Source organism: Vicugna pacos, chromosome 9 (assembly GCF_048564905.1).
Source record: "Vicugna pacos chromosome 9, VicPac4, whole genome shotgun sequence".
Lineage (NCBI taxonomy): Eukaryota > Metazoa > Chordata > Mammalia > Artiodactyla > Camelidae > Vicugna > Vicugna pacos.
Window position 1 is genome coordinate 1,770,663 of NC_132995.1, and position 19,991 is coordinate 1,790,653.

The window sequence follows — 19,991 nt, forward strand, 5'->3', positions numbered from 1 at the left end:
TACATACACACAATGAAATATTACTCAGCCATAAAAAAGAATGAAATTCTGCCATTTGCAATGAGATGGATGAACCTAGACAGTACTGTGCTGAGTGAAACGTCAGAGAAAGACAAAAATCCTACAATATCCTCTGTACTCTACAAATATTTATAAGTGGAATCTAAAAAATAAAAACAAATGAATAAAACAATCGAATGTATATAGCTAAACAGAAACAGATTCACAGATATAGAGGAAAATTTAGTGGTTACCAGTGGGGAGAGGGACAGAGGAGGGGCAAGTGAGGGGCGTGGGATCAAGAGATACAAACTACTATGAACAAAATATGAGCAACAAGAATACACTGTAGAGCATAGGGAAACACTGCCATTATCTGTAACAATTTTAAGTGGAACACAGTCTATAAAAATATTGAGTCACATGTTGTGTACCTAAAACTAACATAATATTGTAAATCAACTATACTTTAATTTAAAGAAAAGAGATGTGCTTTAAAAAAGGTTGAGACCTTTAAACTGGCATCACATGTCTCTGAATGTAATGCACCCAAAAAAGACCCAACGTTACCTACGTAGTATTATTGCCAAAAATATTTAACCTGCATCTAACAAAAGTGACTAAATTCTTCAAAAAATGGACTAAGTTCTTTAAATACTGTGTCATAAAAGAAACTGTCCTAGATTATAAGAAACTAAACATGACAGTTGAATGCAATGTGGATCCTTCACTGTATTCTGCACACTTAATTTTTAAAAAGTTACAAAAACCATTATTGAAACGACCAAAGAAATTTGAACACAACTACAAATCAGACGCAGAACTGAATAAATCTTCAAAAAGTACCGTGGTTACGGGTGAGAACGCCCTTGTTCTTAGGAGGCGGACCCCTCAGCATTTAGGGGTGAAGGGTCCTCAGCTGGTTTAATCAAAGGGGGGCTGCGTGCCGAAAGCAGAGAGCTCCCCCAGGCACCTCTGACACCTGGAACGGGACGATTCCTCGTCCTGGGGGGCTGTTCTGTGCACTGTTAGGATATTCAGCAGTGTCCCTGGCCGCCACCTACTAGATGCAGGTCACGTCCTCCCCAACTCACGACAATAAAAACTGTCTCTAACATTGTCAAATGTCCCCTGGGGGGAAAGTCTCGCCCAGTTGAGACTCACTGCCATAAAGAAAGATAAAGGAGATCGAGCAAAATGTTAACAGCTGGCGAACCGGTGAGAAGTGTAAAGGTATTTCTTGAATCATTCTTGCAAGGTGTGTGTGTGTGTAGGGGGGTGTATCTGTGTGTGAGAGAGTTAAAAACTTCTTAAAAAGCCAAGCATTGGTTAGAAGAAATATTAACTCTCTGAGGGTCAGTTACTGACTCTGGTCACTGTCCTAAAGGAAAACTTTTCAACACACTATTTGATCATGACGCACTTCAGCCCCGCTCTGCCCTACGGACAACGTTTAAACCCTCCAGCCAGGCCTTCCAGGTCCTTGTCGAGGTATCTTATTTTTGTCCCACTTCAGCTCTATCTTCCTTTGCTGTCCCACATGCCCTCGAAGCCCTGGCCTCCATGAACTATCAGAATTTACCATCTCACTGTCTCTCACCTTCAGCCCTTCCTAAAATCTGTTCCTTTTACCTATATCCATCTCTCCTTCCCAAACAAGAACTCTCGCAAACTGAAACTCTTCTCCTCTCTGGCAAATTCTTTACCATCATTTACAACACAACCCAATGGTGATCTCCTCTGGAGAACAATATACAAGTCTCCTAACCCGAATTAAGACCTTCTGTATGCTCCCAAGGCCCCGCGCTGTCTGTCATACAGTACACGGCTCGTCTTCCCCTCACGGTGGGCACTGCGTACAGAGAGACTTCTCTGTTGTTTACAGATTCGTTCTGAGAGGCATGTCTTATGCTCTGTCTTCTCCAGCACAGCTTCTGAAGTGCACATTTACGGCTTGTCTCCCCTGACTCCATTCCCTATTGTTCAAGGAATATTCTTTACCTCCACTTCTGGTCTGAGTGCTTGGCCTAGAGCTCCCTTTTCAGGCTCTAAGGATATGCTCTGTGACTTCAGCCTCAGCCGATCAGGATCAGAGAGGTTGGCTCAGCGAGCAGCGTGTCCACTAAGGCGGAGCTGTCAGGTTGCGTCTCTGGGCTTCTGTCTACCTAACGGAGCCATATAAAGATCCTTCTCTCTTGCTGTTTTTGAATCTAGAAGGATGTAGCCCTGTGAGATGATGGCGGTCGTTGCGCCGCCATGAGGACTCCAAGAATGGAGACAGTTAGAACAAGCAGAGATGAAAGGAGAAAAAGAAACAGAAGAGCAATTCTGTGGATTTTTTTTTGAACCCTGCATTAAGGGTCAGTCTGACTCTACCTCCATACATTACATTTACATGAGCTAATACATTTCTTTTCTTTCCCCCCTTCTGAAACAGTTTGAATTGAGTTATCTGTGTGAACCCTCACCAATTCCAATATTGTTGCAGTCTCTTCTGCTCTTAGCCTGGTCTGGCGCTTAAATTTGGTACTTTACACTCTCTGTGTTAGGTTGCCTTTGATTTTTCCGTCTTTGGAATTCAGCCCTGGGGACTCCAGTGTTGCCCCAACCCCTGCATCTTAGGGAGGCTGCATTAGTTTACTATTCCTGCAGTTACAAATCACCACAAACTTGGTGGAATAAAGCAAAACAAATTTGTTATCTTACAGGACTGGAGGCCAGAAATCTGACAATCATTTCACAAGGGCAGAACAGACGTCTCAGCTTGGGTGCATCTCTTCTGGAGGAGAACTCATTCCGTTGCCTTTCCCAGCGTCTAGAGATCTCCAGCATTTCTTCACTCACGCGTGTCTCCTTCCTTCATCCTCAAAGGCAGAGACCGCATCACTCAGACCTCTGCTTCCATCATCGTATTTTCTCCAATTCTGACTCTCCCACCTCCCACTTTCCCATACAAGGACCCTTGTGATTGCACTGCGCCCACCTGGATATCTAGGGTAGTATCTCCATTGCAAGATCCTTCATCACCGCTGCAAAGTCCCTTTTGCTGTGTCATGTAACATATCCATAGGATGTGGGACTTGGGATGTGGACATCTTCATTATTATTCTGTCTGCCACCGAGTGCCAGCAGGAAACTGAGGTCCTCAGTTTAACTGCCCACAAGGAACTGACTTTGTACCAACCGTTTCGCCTTCCTCAAGGGCAGTTTTGCGTAGTGTTTTAGAGCTTAGGCTTGAGAAACAGAATCAGTGACACCCCCCCCCCACTTCCGGCTTGGGGCACATTTTCACATGCTTATTTGGTATTTGTGTATCTTCTCAGACGAGGTGTCTGTTAGGGTCTTTTGCCCATCTTTAAATTGGGTTGCTGTTTTTCTTATGGCTGGGTTTTAAGAGTTCTTTGTATATTTTGGAGAGCGGTCCTATATCATATGTCTTTTGCATTGTTTTCCATTCTGTGGCTTAAGCCACTTTTAAAAGATCTTTGATATCTTGCAACTGAACGTGTTCTTACGGAGACAGAGAAGTACACTGTGTTAGGAAGATATCCAGTCATGGCACTCTGGCCTCTGAGTGACGGTCAATCCATTTTTGCTTCCTGTGCCTTATGGATGGGAGATGCTCAGAGCTCATTCATTGCAGAGATTCCAGAAGAGAGTCCACTTGTTTTAGGGTCCTGAGAATTGCCTCAATTCTGTGATTTCTGAGATACAATAATTTGGCTTTTCGATAGATTCTACCAGCAGCCTCACAGACTTCCAAGAGATTCAGTGTTTTGCTTAAGTTAGCTATTAAGTCCATCAACAGATCTTTATTGAATGCCTACTTTGTGCTAAGCACTGGGGAAACAGGCGTGAATAAAACAAATCAAAGCCCTATCCTCACGGAGCTTACACTTTGGTCAGGAAGTCAGACAATAAAACCAGTTGCATGAAGTACATGGCATGTCTGACCGTGATCAGTGCACTTAGAGGGTGTGGTTGGCTTCAGGCATGTATGAATCTAGCAGCTTTAACAATCCCATATTATAAAAGCTGGGAGGAGGGACAGGGAATGCCTGGAAGTTTTGACTCTCTGCCCACAGATGTGTGAGAGGATTAGAGTCTAAAGAATGAGGGATGACCTGGGAGCCTTGTCTTTATATGCCGAGTGGCCAAGGACACAAGGAATCCTGGTAGTTTCAAGGCAGAAAGCAAGGGCAAGGTTGAGGAGAGAAGGAGGGGTTCTTAAAAGGAGCATGCAGGTCTGGGGGCCCCCTCAAGGCTCCTGCTGATAGAGAGATGGAGGTGTGGGCTTCCTGTCCTCCTGATAAAGTCAGTTTTTGTTGCTTGCAACCAAAGACTACACACACACACACACACCCCTATGCTGTGCCAGGCTCTGTGCTGGGCACTGAGAACACAGAGGTAAATCAGACACAGACCCTGCCCTCAAGGACCTCCCAGCCTGCAGGGGGAGCTAGCCAACAACACATCCACTGCAGTTTACAATGTGCCAACTCCAGGGATACACGTTTCACACGTGTAATTCATTTAATGCTCCTAATACGCTTCACAAAATAATGCAGAATGAACCTAAATTAAATTATATCCTTTGCTGAGTTAAAATTCTGTAATTGCTTCCCATGGTAACAGAAAAATATCCCCTCAAATCCAGATACTTTGTCATGGCCTCTAGGGTTTTATATCATCTGACCTTTTCCTCAACTCTTGCAAATGCCTCCGGCCTGAGGACCTTAGTGCTTGCTCCTACCTCTTCCTGGAAAAATAACAAAATAATAGTGGTAACAATATTCTCTGCACCCTTATCAGCATTTGTTATCTCTTGCCCTTTTGATAATGAACTTTAGAGCAGGTGTGAGATGATGCCTCACTGAGGGTTTGATGTGCATTAGGGAAGGCTGGGCGGGTTTTTTTTTTTTAAGACAGGTTTTAATTTTAACTTGGCTCTACCAGCTTGCCCCCCCAGGGTGGCTGTATTGGTTTGCACTCCCCCCAGAAAAGTAGAAAAGTAGAAGAGAAAAGTTTCATTCACACCCTTGCCAACATCAAGCATCCTTGCTGTGGAACTGGGCTTTTCTGCCATGGAGAGGTGACTCCGCCTGGGTCACGGAGGAAAGGGGTAAAAAGAACAGTAGGGCATCTCCCCACTGCCTGCAGCTGGTCACAGAGGGTGGATAATGAGCCCTGAGTCTGAGATCTTCAGGGAGAATGACAGCCTCAAGGTCCCTGGCCAGAAGCTGGTATCTTGTTGAGCCTCCCTTCAGCCAAGCCTCTGAGCTGTGGACGCCCTGGGAGCTGGGGCGCCACCTCTGCCCTCTTTGGCACCACAGCATCCTTTGGTTATTCAGGGAGAACAGAACAGGGTGGTTCTTCTGAGAGTATAACTGGGAGGAGGACTGTGAGTGTGCCCGCTCTGCTTGGTGAGTTAGCGAAGCTCACTGGGCTTCCATTCTCTGCCTCATTCATCATCAGAAGATAATCTTACAGAACTGAATGGCGGCAGGAGCATGAAGGTGGGAAAGGGTTGTTGGGTCATGTGGGCAGACTGATCCTCTCCGAGCTTCACTTTTTCTGGTCCCCACATGAAGAGCATTGGCTGATCTTAAAAAATGTTATGTTCTGTAACTGTAAAATAATTCCCATTTTCCTTCTTTCCTTTCCTGTTTCTCCTGCCCTTTTACCTTATTTCATGCCTCCCTTCCTCCTTCTTAATTCTTTTTCACCATAAATCCATTTAAAAAGATAAGCCAAACATTTGCCTACAAAGATGTCCACTGTAGCATTCTTTAGAATTCTAAAAAATAGAGTACAACTTGATCATGTGGTACTGATGACAGCAAGACAGCTCTGATTCAATGCTTGCTATGTGCCAGGGCCTGTGTTAAGAATTCTAATGGACTGGCTGCATTCATCCTCACCACAGGCCCGTGAGGCAAGTGCTTTCCCTAACCTCATTCGGCTTTCTTTTGTGATTTATATACCTTAGAATTGGTTAAGTATTATTTGCCAACACCATAGGACAAGATATCTTGCACTGATTAAAATCGCAATTATGAGTATCTTTATAAACGTGGAGAAATATTCCATAGAGGAAACACACTAAAATGCAAAATGTGATGAAAAATCAATTGCAATTTTGTTTTCAAAACGAAATTAAACTCTGTATATCTGATGCATCAAACGTTCACAGCGACAATCTGTGGGTAATGGAATTACTGGTAAATTTTTATAAACATGATTTTTCTGCTGATTCCAAAGTGTTAGATGAAATTATAGTAGGGGTCCATTCATTTAAAACATTTTGTGTATCTAAGAAAAGCCTGAAGGATGGAAGTCAAGCTACAAGCCCTGGTTATCACTTGGAATTGGTTTCCAAGGGAACGTGTGCATACTTACGCTATTCAAATACAGACAGACAGGCAGCTGGTGAAGTATAACTGATTCACAGTATTGTATTAGTTTCAGGGGTCCAACATAGTGATTCAATGCTCTTACAGATAACACTCCATTTAAAGTTATAAAACATTGGCCACATTCCCTGTGCTGTACAATGTGACCTTGTAGCTTCTTTATTTTATACATAGTGCTTTGTGCCTCCTAATCCCCTGCCCCTAACCTGCCCCTCTCCCATCCTTCTCCCCACTGGTAACCACTAGTTGGTTCTCTGTATCTGTGGGTCTGTTTTGTTATATTCATTTGTTTACAATTATTTTATTAAGTTGTGGTAACATGCACATAACATAAAATTTACCATCTTAACTCACCATTTCCCCTGCTCGCAGCCCCCGGAAGCCACCGTTTTACCTTCTGTCTCTATGAATTTGACTACTCTAGATACCTCATAGAAGGGGATCAAATAATCATAGCAAGTTTGTTTGTGAAGGTCTTTCATTCCTTCTTCAATGTTTAAAATTTTTAAACTTTTAGAAACCAAATACATGTCTATGGACAAAAGTTTAAACGTTGGAGACTGTATGATGGCAAATGTCTCTTGACTGACTCTCAGTGAAATTCTCCAGAGGTGACCACTGTTAGCATCTTGTGTGTTTTTCCAGAAACATTCACTGTGTGTGTGTGTGTGTGTGTGTATACACACACACACACACACACACACACACACGTACACACATATATGTATATTCATTGCATATATTACAAATATATACACACATTATATGTATATAAATATAATGCTATATAATGTTAAAAATGTCCTCTGTCGTTTATAGACGTTACAGCACGTTCTCCGGAGCGTTCTGCACCTTGCTCCTCATGTGCTAACACCACTCTTGCCCATGGCAACTGCATGGTAGCTTTCCACTGCAAGAATATACCATAATGCATTTCCTCAGGCCCTTATCAACAGACATCAGGTTCCTTCCAATCCTATATTCTTAGAACTAATGCTCTGCTTTAATTAGCCTCACTCACAGACCCTTGAGCGCACGTGCAAATCTGTCAGGACGATACATTCCTAGAAGTAGCGCCGCAGAGCCAAAGGGCTTCCTGAGTGTTCGTGTGGGCAGACGGTGCCACTGTGCCCTCCAGAGAATTTGTTTCACTTGACACTCCTGCCAACCGTGTATGTAAAAAGTATTTACAATTTATGGGAAAACTAACATCCCACTTACCCACAACCCACACGTGTTCTCTCAGCCACTACCCAGTGAGTGGTATGTTCTTCCATGCTGAGATGTCCACTGGGTGCTGGCTATTGTCTGCAGTCTCTGACATGCAACCTCATTGGATTCTTATGCCTCTGAAGATTGGGTATTTTTAAAAAAAATTTCCCCAGTTTCTTTACCAGGCAATGGAAGTTCAGGGGGTCCAAAGTCCTTGCCCATAATCAGGAAAGGGCGGGTCTGGATTTGAACCCAGTGCTGTGTGAGCTTTGCTCAGGATCCCCGAGGTTCAGAGGAAGTGGAGGACGTAATTCTCACAGGGTGAGTGCACATGGATGACTACATCCATGAGGACTGCGGGGGGCAGGAGGAGCGGATGTGTTGTGGGTTTGGGGTAAGTCAGACAGGCGTAGGGGAGGGAACTAATGTATTACTTTATAACCTACTCATTATCTACTGTGTGTAGAGGCCACATGGGACAGAGTTTACCCTGGGGCTGGACACTATGGAATCAGATCCCTGCTTTGCCATTTACTTGGGCAAAGTCACTCAACTTCTCTGACCCTCCATCCCGTCACACGGGAGACGAGGCTGACAGTAACAGCTCTCCATGCAGTCGGAGTGAGTGCCCATCACTACGGGATTACCAGCAGGCTCTTACACCCTCCCCATTACAGAGAAGGAAATGGGAATTTGGAGACATTACGTCAACAGCGTCTCTCTGAGTATGCTCATCCAATGCACAGCAGAAAGTTCTGTATGCTGACAGTGCCCAAATGTTTAGCCCCATGCTGAGGCTCTCATCTGAACCCCAGTCCTGTGAGTCCAGCTGTCTCCACTACAACCCAGTGGGGGAGTCTCACAGAACTCTCACACCTACGTCCCAGGCGGAACCCTCACTCTCCTTACCCCCACCCAAACTTGACCATGTCCGAGTCTTTCCATCACCTCAGTAAATGGCTTATCCTGTTGTTCTAGCCGGATATTTAGGAGTTACCCTTAGTTCCTCCCCACCCTTCACCCCTCACATGCCTCCTACCCAATGCATCAGGAGTGCTACTGACTCAACCTCCAGATTTTACCCTGAGAGCGTCCACATCTCTACCACCACAGTCCCAGCCACTCTCATCCCTTACCAGGGCTACTGCAATAGCGTCTTGATCGCTCTCTCTGGTTCTAACCTTTCCCCTGACAATCTCTGTAGAGAAGCCTAGTTACTTGGCACAGTGCTGAGACCAGAATAGCTGCTCAAGAAATACCAGTTGAGTAAGTAAGATGAGGGAGAAATCTTCAGAAGAGTGAAGGCAGACATGGTTGCCTGCAGAGGTGATGGGGGCCCTCATGGGTTCAGTTACCAGAAGAGGAACCCAAACTGTGTCCACCAGGAGATGGACATAGAGTCTCCAGTCTGCGATGCAGGAACTATGTGCTGTGCTTCTCAGGAGAACTGCAGTCACCCAGTTTTCCACAATGCATCACTCGTGTGGCTCTGGTGGGGACTGGGCTGGGGCTGGCAAGAGTGGGAGCAGAGGGCCACCAATAAGCCTATGACATCCTTTATGTGAAGGATGATCATGGCCTAGACCAGGGTGTTTGTCATGCGGATGGTGCAATATAAGACCGCCGATCGGTGTATAGCGGTTTTTTAAATCACACCCCCAACTTTGGGATGTGAACTGTGAACTTGGCAGATGGAAAGACTAGATGTGAATGTCTGGTCTACTGTTTACCAGCTGTGTGACTTTGGGAAAGTTATTTGATTTAAGAGTGCCAGTTTCCCCCTTAACTTTGAATAAGAAACATATTCTCTGGGCTCAATTTTCTTCAGCCACAATCCTGAGACATAATTTTTTGTTTGTTTGTTACAGTTTTTTGTTTGTTATTTTGTTTGGTTGGATTTTTTTTAAGTATGTAACCCTCTTACAGATAAGAAGACAAAGATTGAAGGAAAATAGCCTTCTGGCTGGAAATGCAGGGCTAATTAGTGACAGACATAGAGCTTCCACACTCTGACTCCAGCTCCCACTGTTGTGCTGTGCAGCCAGATGCCATGTGGTTTGAGATCGGCATGACTTTAGGGCCAAGTGGGAAAGACTGGGAACGTCAGCGAGAGGCAGGAAAGGGCAGTGAGTGAGGACTTGGGGAAATTATGTGAAGAATGCATTTAAGTGGTGAGAAATGAGAGCAGATCCTCTCCTTACTTATTCAACAAATATTTTTGAGCTACTTCTATGTGTGCCAGACACTGATCTAGGTTATGGGGAAGATGCACAAGACGGATGTTCGGTCATTCGATAAATATTTGTTCAGCACCTACTGTGAGCCTTGTGTTAGGTGCTGGGGCTAAAATCGTGGGCAAGACAGAGGTGGGTGCATGCTCTAACCGTTGATGGAGCACCTAACACGAGCCACACGTGAGGCCAGGTGCTAGGAAGATGCTATACAAAAACCTTGCTCCCCTCCTGAAGAAGGCATCCCTCCCTTGCCCAGAGCATTGAGGACAGGAAACAGGTCTGACTTTCCAGTTCATCTCCAGATTCCAGCTCACTGCCTGCCACAGTGCCTGGTGCACTGACTACTCTCTGGCTGAAAAAAAATGAATTGAACATGGGGGCCATACCTCAAGGGGGCTTGAATACCATGACCGCCTAGCTAAGCTTCCTCTTGTATGAAATACGAGTGTAGAAGGAACAGGATGAGGCTTTTGGATTCATTTCACAAACACTGATGCCCACGGACGTGGTCACCCACCCTTACTGAGCACTTCCTGCCAGCCCCACCTCTAAGAATTTCTGTGTATTATTTCACTCGTTCTTCACAAAACACTGATGAGAGAGAAGTTACAGCACCGTGTAAGGGAGGGTACAGTCTGGAATCAAGATAAACTTAGTTTTTGTTCAGTGAAGTCTGTCTCCTCCTGTAGATGGTGAACACCAAGGGGAGAAGACACTTCTCCATCTGACGCATTGAGGACGGCGCTCAGTGGAGAAGAGTCAGAGGGGTGGGCGGGGCCGGGGGCTCGGTAAGACCGGTGGGTCTCATTCCGCGTCCACTGCGCAGGCGGGGGGGGGGGGGGAGGGGGGCGCGCGGGGCACGGTCCAATCTGCCTTTTGTGAAGCTCCCTCGCCGCCCCGCCCCCGCCCCGGGTCGCGCGCCCTGCGGGGCACAGAGGCCGGGCAGGCGCACGTCTCCACTGCATGCTTCTCCTGACCGCTTGCCCTCCCCTGGCTCCGCCGCCCCCGGGCTCGGCCCCCCCGCACCCCCGGCCCATGCCGGCGGCCTGGGCTCCCCCGGGCGCCCCCGCGGCCCCGCCCACGGCCAGCCGGAGCCCGGCCGGCGACTTCGCGCTGCTGGGCCTCGCGCTCCTCCTGCCCGCGGTCCTGCTCGCGCTGCCGGGCCACGCGCTCATCGCGCTGCTGCCCGCGCGGGACCCGGGCCTGCGCGCGCCCATGTGCTTCTTCCTGCGCCAGCTGGCCCTGCTGGAGCTCTGCTTCTCGCTGGACGGTGTGCCCCGGCTGCTGGTGACCCTGCTGCGGCCCGGGCTGGGCGTGTCCCCCGCCGGCTGCGCCCTGCAGCTGCTCCCGGTGCTGTCGTGCGGCGCGTCCGAGGGCTTCCTCCTGACCGCCATGGCCTGGGACCGCTCCGTGGCCATCTGCAGGCCCCTGCGCTACGGCGCCATCATGAGCCCCCGGCTCTGCCACCTGCTGGCCGCCGCGTGCTGGCCGCCCGGAGTCCCCGTGTCGCTGGTCTTCACCGCCTGGCTCTTCCGCTTCCCTTTCTGCGGGCCACGTGGCATCCGCCGCTTCTTCTGTGACATCGCTCCTCTGCTGAGCCTGGTGTGTGCGGACACCAGGCTCTTCGAAGCCAACGTGTTGGCGGCCGCAGTGCTGGTCATCATGGTTCCCTTGCGTCTGATAGCCGCGTCCTACGTCGGGATCTTGGCCACTGTGCTACGGATGCCGTCCGCCAGGGGGCGCCACAAGGCCCTGTCCACGTGTGCCTGCCACCTGATTGTGGTGGTTCTGTTTTATGGCACAACAGGGGTCATCCGCCTGCGACCCAAGGCCAGCTACTCGCCGGAGAGCAAGCAGGTGGTGTCCCTGTCCTACACCCTGGTGACCCCCATGCTCAACCCCCTCATCTACAGCCTTCGGAACAAGGAGGTGGGTATGCTGCCCTCACCGGGGCTCTGCACCCCACGAATGACCTCTTCAGGACCCCTTTCCAGAGTCAAGAATTGCTGATTTTTTTTTCTGCAGAGGATCTATATACAAATGTGTGATGCACTCTGATTTTTTCCAGAGAACCATAATTTTTCCTTTTCTAGTTATGATGGTGCTGATTCCACCTTTCTATCCAAGAAAAGTAACTTGCCCAAGTGCTCAGTCTCTGATGACAATTTTTTGGTAGTGGTAGACAAATGGAACTAATTTGGGTCAACTAGAGTGTATCAATCAGCAATTGGCAGGAAAATGTTGTGTAACAAATCATCCTAAGATGTAGTGTCTTAACACGTGTCATTTATTCTCAGGAATCTTCAGTCAGCTGAGGGTTAGCTAATCCAGGCTGGGTTCATCTGGATGGTTCTTCTGATCTTGGCTACGCTTGCTTGTGCAAATCAGTGCTGACTGATGCAGGCTTGGCTTAGCTAGAGGACACTCTGGTTCATATATCTCCCATCCTTTTCCTTGGACCAGAGGGCAAGCTCAAGCATGAGTTTTCTCCTTATAGTAGCCGAGTGAATTGGCCCCAACTGTGCAACGGATTTTCAGAGCTTTGGTCATGTCACAGCCAAGACGATGCCATTGGCCAAAGGAAGTCACATGGCCAAATCCTAAGCCACGGGGCAAGGAAGGACACTCTTTATTTTTGGTAGGAATAGTGAAGTTATAGATTCAGTGAAAAGAAATCCAAACCAATGAAGGAGAGGCGGAAAATGTGGTTCTAATGACTTTGTTGAGTTTTTGGATCCAGACATGACTGAAGTCTGCTCTACCCTTGGGAATTCCTCTTATGTGAACCAATAAATTCACTTCTCACTTAAGCCACTTTGGGTTGGAATGCTGTCTCTTTTAGTGACCTAATTAATGGATTTCATCTTTAATAACTAACCTGGTACATGAGTTACTTTATTTCTCCTCACAAGCTCATTAAGAATTTTTAAAATATAAGTCGATGTTTCAGAGGAGTTCTTTCTCTTCTTACAGACTACCACTGAAGGGATCTAGTTCTTCTAATAGGAACAGTTTCTCACTCATCTCTATGCCCCATGATCCAGATCCAAGCACAGGGCCTGATATTTGGGAAAAAAAATCAGTCAATGCCTGATGGCTTGAACTAAAAGATGGCTCTCTGGCTGGCTTTCCTCTGCTCCTCCTCCCTTTAAGCCTCTGCAGAGCATCAGCAGAAAACGTTTTCCACTCCGTCTCTTCTCCAAATCCACAGAGACCACGGAAGGTCTCTGAGGTCCAGAGCTCAGGTTTAAGCCTGCTTCCCTGTCTCCTCACTGTGAAGGTAGTCAACTTAGCAACTCAGATCATCCAGAACCACAAAGAGAAACAAGGGTGGGAGGGGTGGGTGCCTCATTCAAGACCAGGAGCAGGTCCTTCCAAGACGGACTGAAAGTCAGTTCTTCCATCCCTGGGCAACTCCTCCCCTGGACAGGAGCCTAATCCACCAGGGCACCAGACACCCCTCCTGGCGCAGCACCAGCAAAAAAAGCATCTGTACCTGTTGTCCTTCAGCCAGCAAATGAGACCAAATGCTATTCTTCGGGGGTGACGAAAAGAAACAACAGGAAGAAATTTTCTTGTATAGAACACTCGAGGCATAGCAGGTACTGACTCTAAGTATTTCAGATTATATTAACTGATTTAACCCTCAGTTAGAAGTTACCTCCATATGGAACATTAATTCACAAGGCAGAGATAGGTCAAATGGCTTCCTGAAGACAATACAATTCGTATGCAGAGATAAGCCTGTTACCATGTCTATCTTACTTCAGAGTCTTTGATTTTTTTTTACCACTTTGTCCCACCATCTGAAAGAGGCCTTGCATATAGCAGCTACTATTATATAAAAATTTATTAATTATAAGAGCAAAACAACTAGTCTTAAATTACAAAGTAGGCAAAGGAGGCTTAAATGGATTAAGTAACTTTCCCGTTTCCAGGAGTTACGCTGCTTGAAAGTTCTCGCTTTGAGGCTAAAACCCAGGTTCATTCGTGCCCATATGTCCGCCACGACTGATGCACTGCTTCTTTGCACAAAGTCCTTACTTATTAATATTTGTGAAGGGAAGTGGAATTAAATACTATTAAAAAACTTCTACCAGAGTCAGTTTTCTAATGAGAGAAATTCTGAGTTTCATTCCGAACAATAGGATTTAAACCCAGTTCTGTGTAACCCTGAGGCGAGGCTTTAATCACCACACACTACTGCCGCTCTTCCTACAGCATAGAAATTACTTGGTTCAAGGGACTGATGATAATGTATAATTTGAATAACATAACACTGAGGTGTGAAGTAGTTAACTAGGATATGCAAGGCAACAGAGACAGAGAACATCACGGCCGAAATTCCTCTGGAGAGTGCCAATGAGCTCTTTTTCAACACCAAATCTCCTTCAAAACTAGCATAGATGTTAAAATCATTCACGTGTAAAAATATTTTTGAGATGGAATAGTCTTTGAATACTCTAGTTCCTGGATGTGACCCTTTGTTGTGTGCACTTCTGGTTTTCCTGTAGATTATCAGGGAGATCCTGGTTGACCTGAAGCCCTAAGTTAGGAAAGGTAACTCAGAAAAGGACTCATGGAGGAGGCTGAGCTTCGAGCAGATATGGGTGGGAGAATTATGACGACCAGAGGCAGAACCAGGAAGGAAGCAGAGCAAGAAATCTCAGTGGAGGGGAAAGACGGAGGGAGAAGGAAAGACGAAGCATTTTCCAGGAAAAAGAAGAGCTCCACCACCCAGTATTAAAGCTGAGCTGGAAAGGGCTCCTTTTAACACTGAAGACAACTCTGCAGGAAGAGGGCCAGAAACTGGTTAGCTGAAGACTCATAAGATAGCAGAGGGCTTTACGACCAGCAGCCAAACCCGCTGTTCAGCACCAGGACAGCTCCCACCCGTCAGGCTGGCGCTCAGTTAGCGAGAGCTTCGTAGGAAAAGCAATTGTTCCATCAACCAGTACTGACGTTGGTCCAAACTTGATAGAAGCCTGAACTTTTAAACCCACCAACTACATGTGGCTATTTTTTATTTTATCCTCCCAATCACACTATGAGAAAAAATGCCAATAACCCCGTTGCACTGATTTGGACACTGAGTTTCAGAGAGATGAAGGGAGCCCAACGTCACATCACTGGGATGAAGCACACCTAGTTTTTGCAGTTGTGTCCAAAAAAAGTGATTGGACTTAACATCTGGAAATGTTTACTGTAGCACAAGTTCTGCTTGATGGCTGCGAAAATATGAAGCCTCAGAGTTCCACAATCTGTACAGTAAGAGCAGTGAGGGACATAACATTTGTATGTTCCAAGGATTAAATTAGCTCACTTGTGCCTTTGTGCAGAACCTTAAGATAAACCATTTCCCAACATCTACAATACTGGCTTCTCAGAAAACTGTGATTCTCTGTAACTAGAGGGAAAAAAAGATAGCAACAATTTTCTTTAATGCATGAATTCCTCAGGGTTCCTGCTGCTATAACTTGAAAGGCTGTCTCTTGAAACACATTTTATCTCTAACATTCTTGTGCAGAGTAGGCACCTTTCTCATGAAATATGTGTCAGATATTGCCTTTTATCATTAATTTATCCAATTCAATATTTTAAAATGCAGAGTAGACACTTTACTAGAACTCAAGGTAGAAAAAGGCATTAAGAGGTGTGGATAAAAGTGGGATTTGGTTTTAATGAGACCTCAGTTTCCACCCCAGTTCTGTAGGACTCTGTGTATTGGAAAAATTGCTTATTTCTCTGAGCTTAAGTTATCCCCCCAAAATTGTAATAATAGCACCTTCATAGCAGTTTTGTGAGGCTTTAAAGAGGTGAGTATGGAACGCATATAGCATAATATGCAGCATATAGAAAGAGCTTAACATTATTACTGTCACTGCAACTATTTTTTGGCACTTAGAATGCTGACTGTTATAACACTCAAAAATGGGGGCTGCACGTATAGATTATAATTAGGCTAAGTTTTGTTCCCATTTCCCTTTCTGGCCATATGACTTTGGGCCAGTAACTCTTCCTTTACGCGCTTCAGTCATCTAATCAGTAAAATATGGATAGTAGCAGCATTTTAATGGAGTCCTTGAGAGACCCAGCACGGTCCCCATAAAACCTAGAAGGGATCTAAGAAACCCTATCATCATTGCTGCATCGTTAATTGTGGCAAATGACTGTAAAAATCTTAATTTCCCAAGGCTTCGTGTTGGCTGGTTCTTGGCTACCTCTCCATCCTCATCTTCTCATGCTCCTCTTGCTCACTAAGGCCAGCTTCAAAGACCTCCTCATGATCTGTGATACCTGACATTTCTCTCTCATACAAGGGGCCTTTGCACCTGCTGTTCCTTCTACCCACAATGCTGTTCCCCTCAACTCTATGCATTTACAGGCCCTTCTCACCCTCCATGTCTCCATTCAAATATCTTCTTCCTGGGGTCACTTCCCTCGTGGTCAAAAACTAATGTGGCCAGACACCCCCCTTCACCATCTAACTCTCTGAAATTATGTTGGAACTTTGACTTTGTTTAATAAACTCTATTTCCACCTATAACTCTGAACCCCAATAGACACATTTCCCTCTAGCACCCAGCACAAACTTCTTTTCCGTCAGATGCTGTTAGAAGTTCTAAATCACAAGAGGCTTTATGAAGAAGAAATAAGTTAACACATGGATGTCCTTAGTAATGGGGTGGTGCATAGTAAGTGCTCCATGAATGTTGGAGAATGTACCCACGGGCATCAATGTTTGTTAAATGAATCCAAACCTTCATCTCGCCCTCCCTGTATCCACATTACATAGAGGGTGAAGCCCAAATGCACTGCAGTCTTTGCATTCAATCCTTCCCAGTTAGAGTCCTCCCACTAATTCATTTCTTTTCATCAAAATGCAGTCATTACCCCAGGCCCTGCACTGGGATCTGGGATTAATAGATTAGACCTTGAATGATCTTCATGATGTCTTGGGAGACCTGAGGAGATTCTTAGTTTGGAACTAGTAGTTATGTTGCTTCCACACAAGAAACTATTCTGTAGCTATTAAAAGGGATGAGGTCTTTTTTTTTTTTTTTTAGATTCCACATATGAGCAATCTCATATGGTATTTTTCTTTCTCTTTCTGTCTTACTTCACTTAGAATGACATTCTCTAGGAGCATCCATGTTGCTGCAAATGGCGTTATGTTGTCGGTTTTTATGGCTGAATAGTATTCCATTATATAAATATACCGCTTCTTCTTTATCCAGTCATCTGTTGATGGACATTTAGGCTGTTTCCATGTCTTGGCTATTGTAAATAGTGCTGCTATGAACACTGGGGTGCAGGTGTCATTTTGAAGTAGGGTTCCTTCTGGATATATGCCCAGGAGCAGGATTCCTGGGTCATATGGTAAATCTATTGCTATTCTTTTGAGGAATCTCCATACTGTTTTCCACAGTGGCTGCACCAACTTGCATTCCCACCAACAGTGAAGGAGGGTTCCCCTTTCTTCACAGCCTCTCCAGCATTTGTCATTTGTGGACTTTTGAATGATGGCCATTCTGACTGGTGTGAGGTGATACCTTCTTGTAGTTTTGATTTGCATTTCTCTGATAATTAGTGATATTGAGCAGTTTTTCATGTGCCTATTGATCACTTGTATTTCTTCCTTGGAGAATTGCTTGTTTAGAAAAAAAATGAAGATAAATACAAAACAGAAACAGACTCATAGACATAGAATACAAACTTGTGGTTGCCAAGGGGGCAGGGGGTAGGAAGGGACAGACTGGGATTTCAAAACTTGTAGATACTGACAGGCATACACAGAACAGATAAACAAGATTATACTGTATAGCACAAGGAAATATATACAAGATTTTGTGGTAGCTCACAGCAAAAAAAAATGTGACAATGAATATATGTTCATGTATAACTGAAAAACTGTGCTCTACACTGGAATTTGACACAACATTGTAAAATGACAACTCAATAAAAAATGTAAGTTAATTGATTAATTAATTAAAAGGGATGAGGTCAGATCCATGCTGATATGGAATTCGTTTCAAGATATATTACTAAAGAAAGTTTATGGTGCAGGGAGTATATTTAGTAGGCTAACTTCATGTTTATCAAGACCCATATACCTACCAATGAGGGTGATTACAAGAACTGTATCTCGAGGGTCACACAAGAGACTGGTTTGGTGGTTGTCTCAAAAGCAGGTCTAAGGGACAAGCTGTCAGGGATTAGAGCAAAGTTTCCTTGAGTGAGGCATAATATATAATGCCTACTACTAGTGAGAGTGGAGAGAGGGACGAGGGAGAGGGGAAGAACGGGAGGGAGAGGAGGGGGAGGGGGGGAGGGGAGGAGGGGGAAGGAGGGAAGGGAGGAGGGAAGGGAGCGAGAGAGAGATTTCTACTCCCTCTTATCACAGGTAGGGACACTGAACTGAGGGCTGTCAACAAAATGATCTAAGAGTCTTGGGACCAAATATGGTGGCTGAAATTTTAAATATCATCCTCCTGGAGTTGGTCTAGGAGAGCATGGTCAAGTGCTTCAAGGTACAATGTTTTCCATTTCACTTAGTGTTGTGCAAAACAGTGGCCATTACGGAGAAGGGCCTGGAAGACTTGGTCCATGATGAGCAGTTGAAGGATCTGGGGACACTTCACATTTGTAACTGCTATTCACTTGCTGTGAATGCCTTCCTCATAGTTTTCCACGTTGGGGTCTCTCCGCTCACGTGTTACATCTTCAATCACTTTAGCTTCTGTCGTCTTCAACACCCTATCTCAGAGCCCTTCATGCATTTTATCATAACTCTAATCCCTTCCAAATTGCCTTGTCATTTTATTGGTTCTTTTGTTCACTGTCTCTCTTTCTCACAAGAAGTCAACACACTGCGGACAGGGACTTTATCTCTTGTTCACCCATGTGTTCCCAGTGCTTAGCACGTAAAGAGAAGCTGGATGAACGTCACTGAATGAATTCTGTAATCAGTGCCCTAGAGTCAGAAGGGCTCCGTAGTTGGGTCCTTTGCCAGCTCTCTACCCTCCGAGTCTCAGGATGGAAGACTTTGCAGGCTTGACTGTGACAATGTGGAACAACAGCACTGAACACCATGGAAGCCAAGCCCCGCTGTGTTTCCATCCTGGTCTGTTGCTTCCTGGCTGTGTGGTCTTGGACAATGAATTTGCACATTTGATCCCCACAGCTGCCCTCTGCACAGAACCAGAGAATATAACTAGGCTTTGTGGCAGGTTACTGACGCACCATAGGTACTGGTGAATTATAGAAGTGTTAGTTATGAGATTTTTACATGAACAGTTTGGTCTATGAACCTCCATTTCCTGAAATGTATCAGTGGGGAAATAACGCCAGTTTGTCTCTATGATAACACATACTGATACCATAAATGATATTACTAAACTTCAGCTCAAAGGGACGTCAATTTTTGTGGGATTCCTCCCTTTTTGCCCTTCTTGAACATTATCACTGGTGACCTATAGCCTAATACAATTCTTAAATTCACATTGGGGAGGATAGAGGAGTGTAGTGGGGAGGCTCAGTGGCAGAGCACATGCATGGCAGGCAGGAGGTCCCGGGTTCAGTCCTCAGTGCTTCCATTAAAAAATAAGTAAATGCATAAATAAATATAATTGCCTCCCCTACCCCAAAAAAAGAGAGAAGAGGAGTGTTTTTGAGCAAAAGAGCCAACAGTTTGGCTCTTCTTCAGATTTATAGACTAGTCCTAAGTTCCTGCGTAAAACATAAAAAGAAAAGGAAAAATCATCCACTGAAAGCACTTTTCAGAACTGAAACAACAATTCTAATTTCTTATTTAGTACAGAAATTTCTACCCAATTCATTATTTACTATAACAAACTCATGGGAGGCCAATATTATTCTCCCAATTTCTGTTCAGTGTGTTTGCACAGGACATAGGTTTACCAAGAAGAGCAACCAGAGTAAGGACAATGATTTCATAGTCAGAGTTTGGCTCACAAACCTGCAGCATCTCTCACCATAACTGTCAATTTTCAAGAGAAGTTGGGTTTGCCAAGTGCCTGGATTTTCCATGCACTGTGAACATATTCCCAAGTTTCTACACTGTGTCTCCCTGTAGGAACAGAGAGCCTACAAACTATTTCTCTCTCCACAG

At 45.3% G+C, this 19,991-nt stretch overlaps 1 protein-coding gene across 1 annotated transcript; it reads left to right on the forward strand.

Annotated features, from left to right (window-relative positions):
* The first annotated feature begins 10,894 nt into the window (after positions 1-10,894).
* On the forward strand, positions 10,895-11,869 carry LOC140698566 (olfactory receptor 10A2-like). Its single transcript, XM_072968864.1, has one exon. It carries the CDS (start codon positions 10,895-10,897, stop codon positions 11,867-11,869), a length of 975 nt encoding a protein of 324 aa, XP_072824965.1.
* The last annotated feature ends 8,122 nt before the right edge of the window (positions 11,870-19,991 follow it).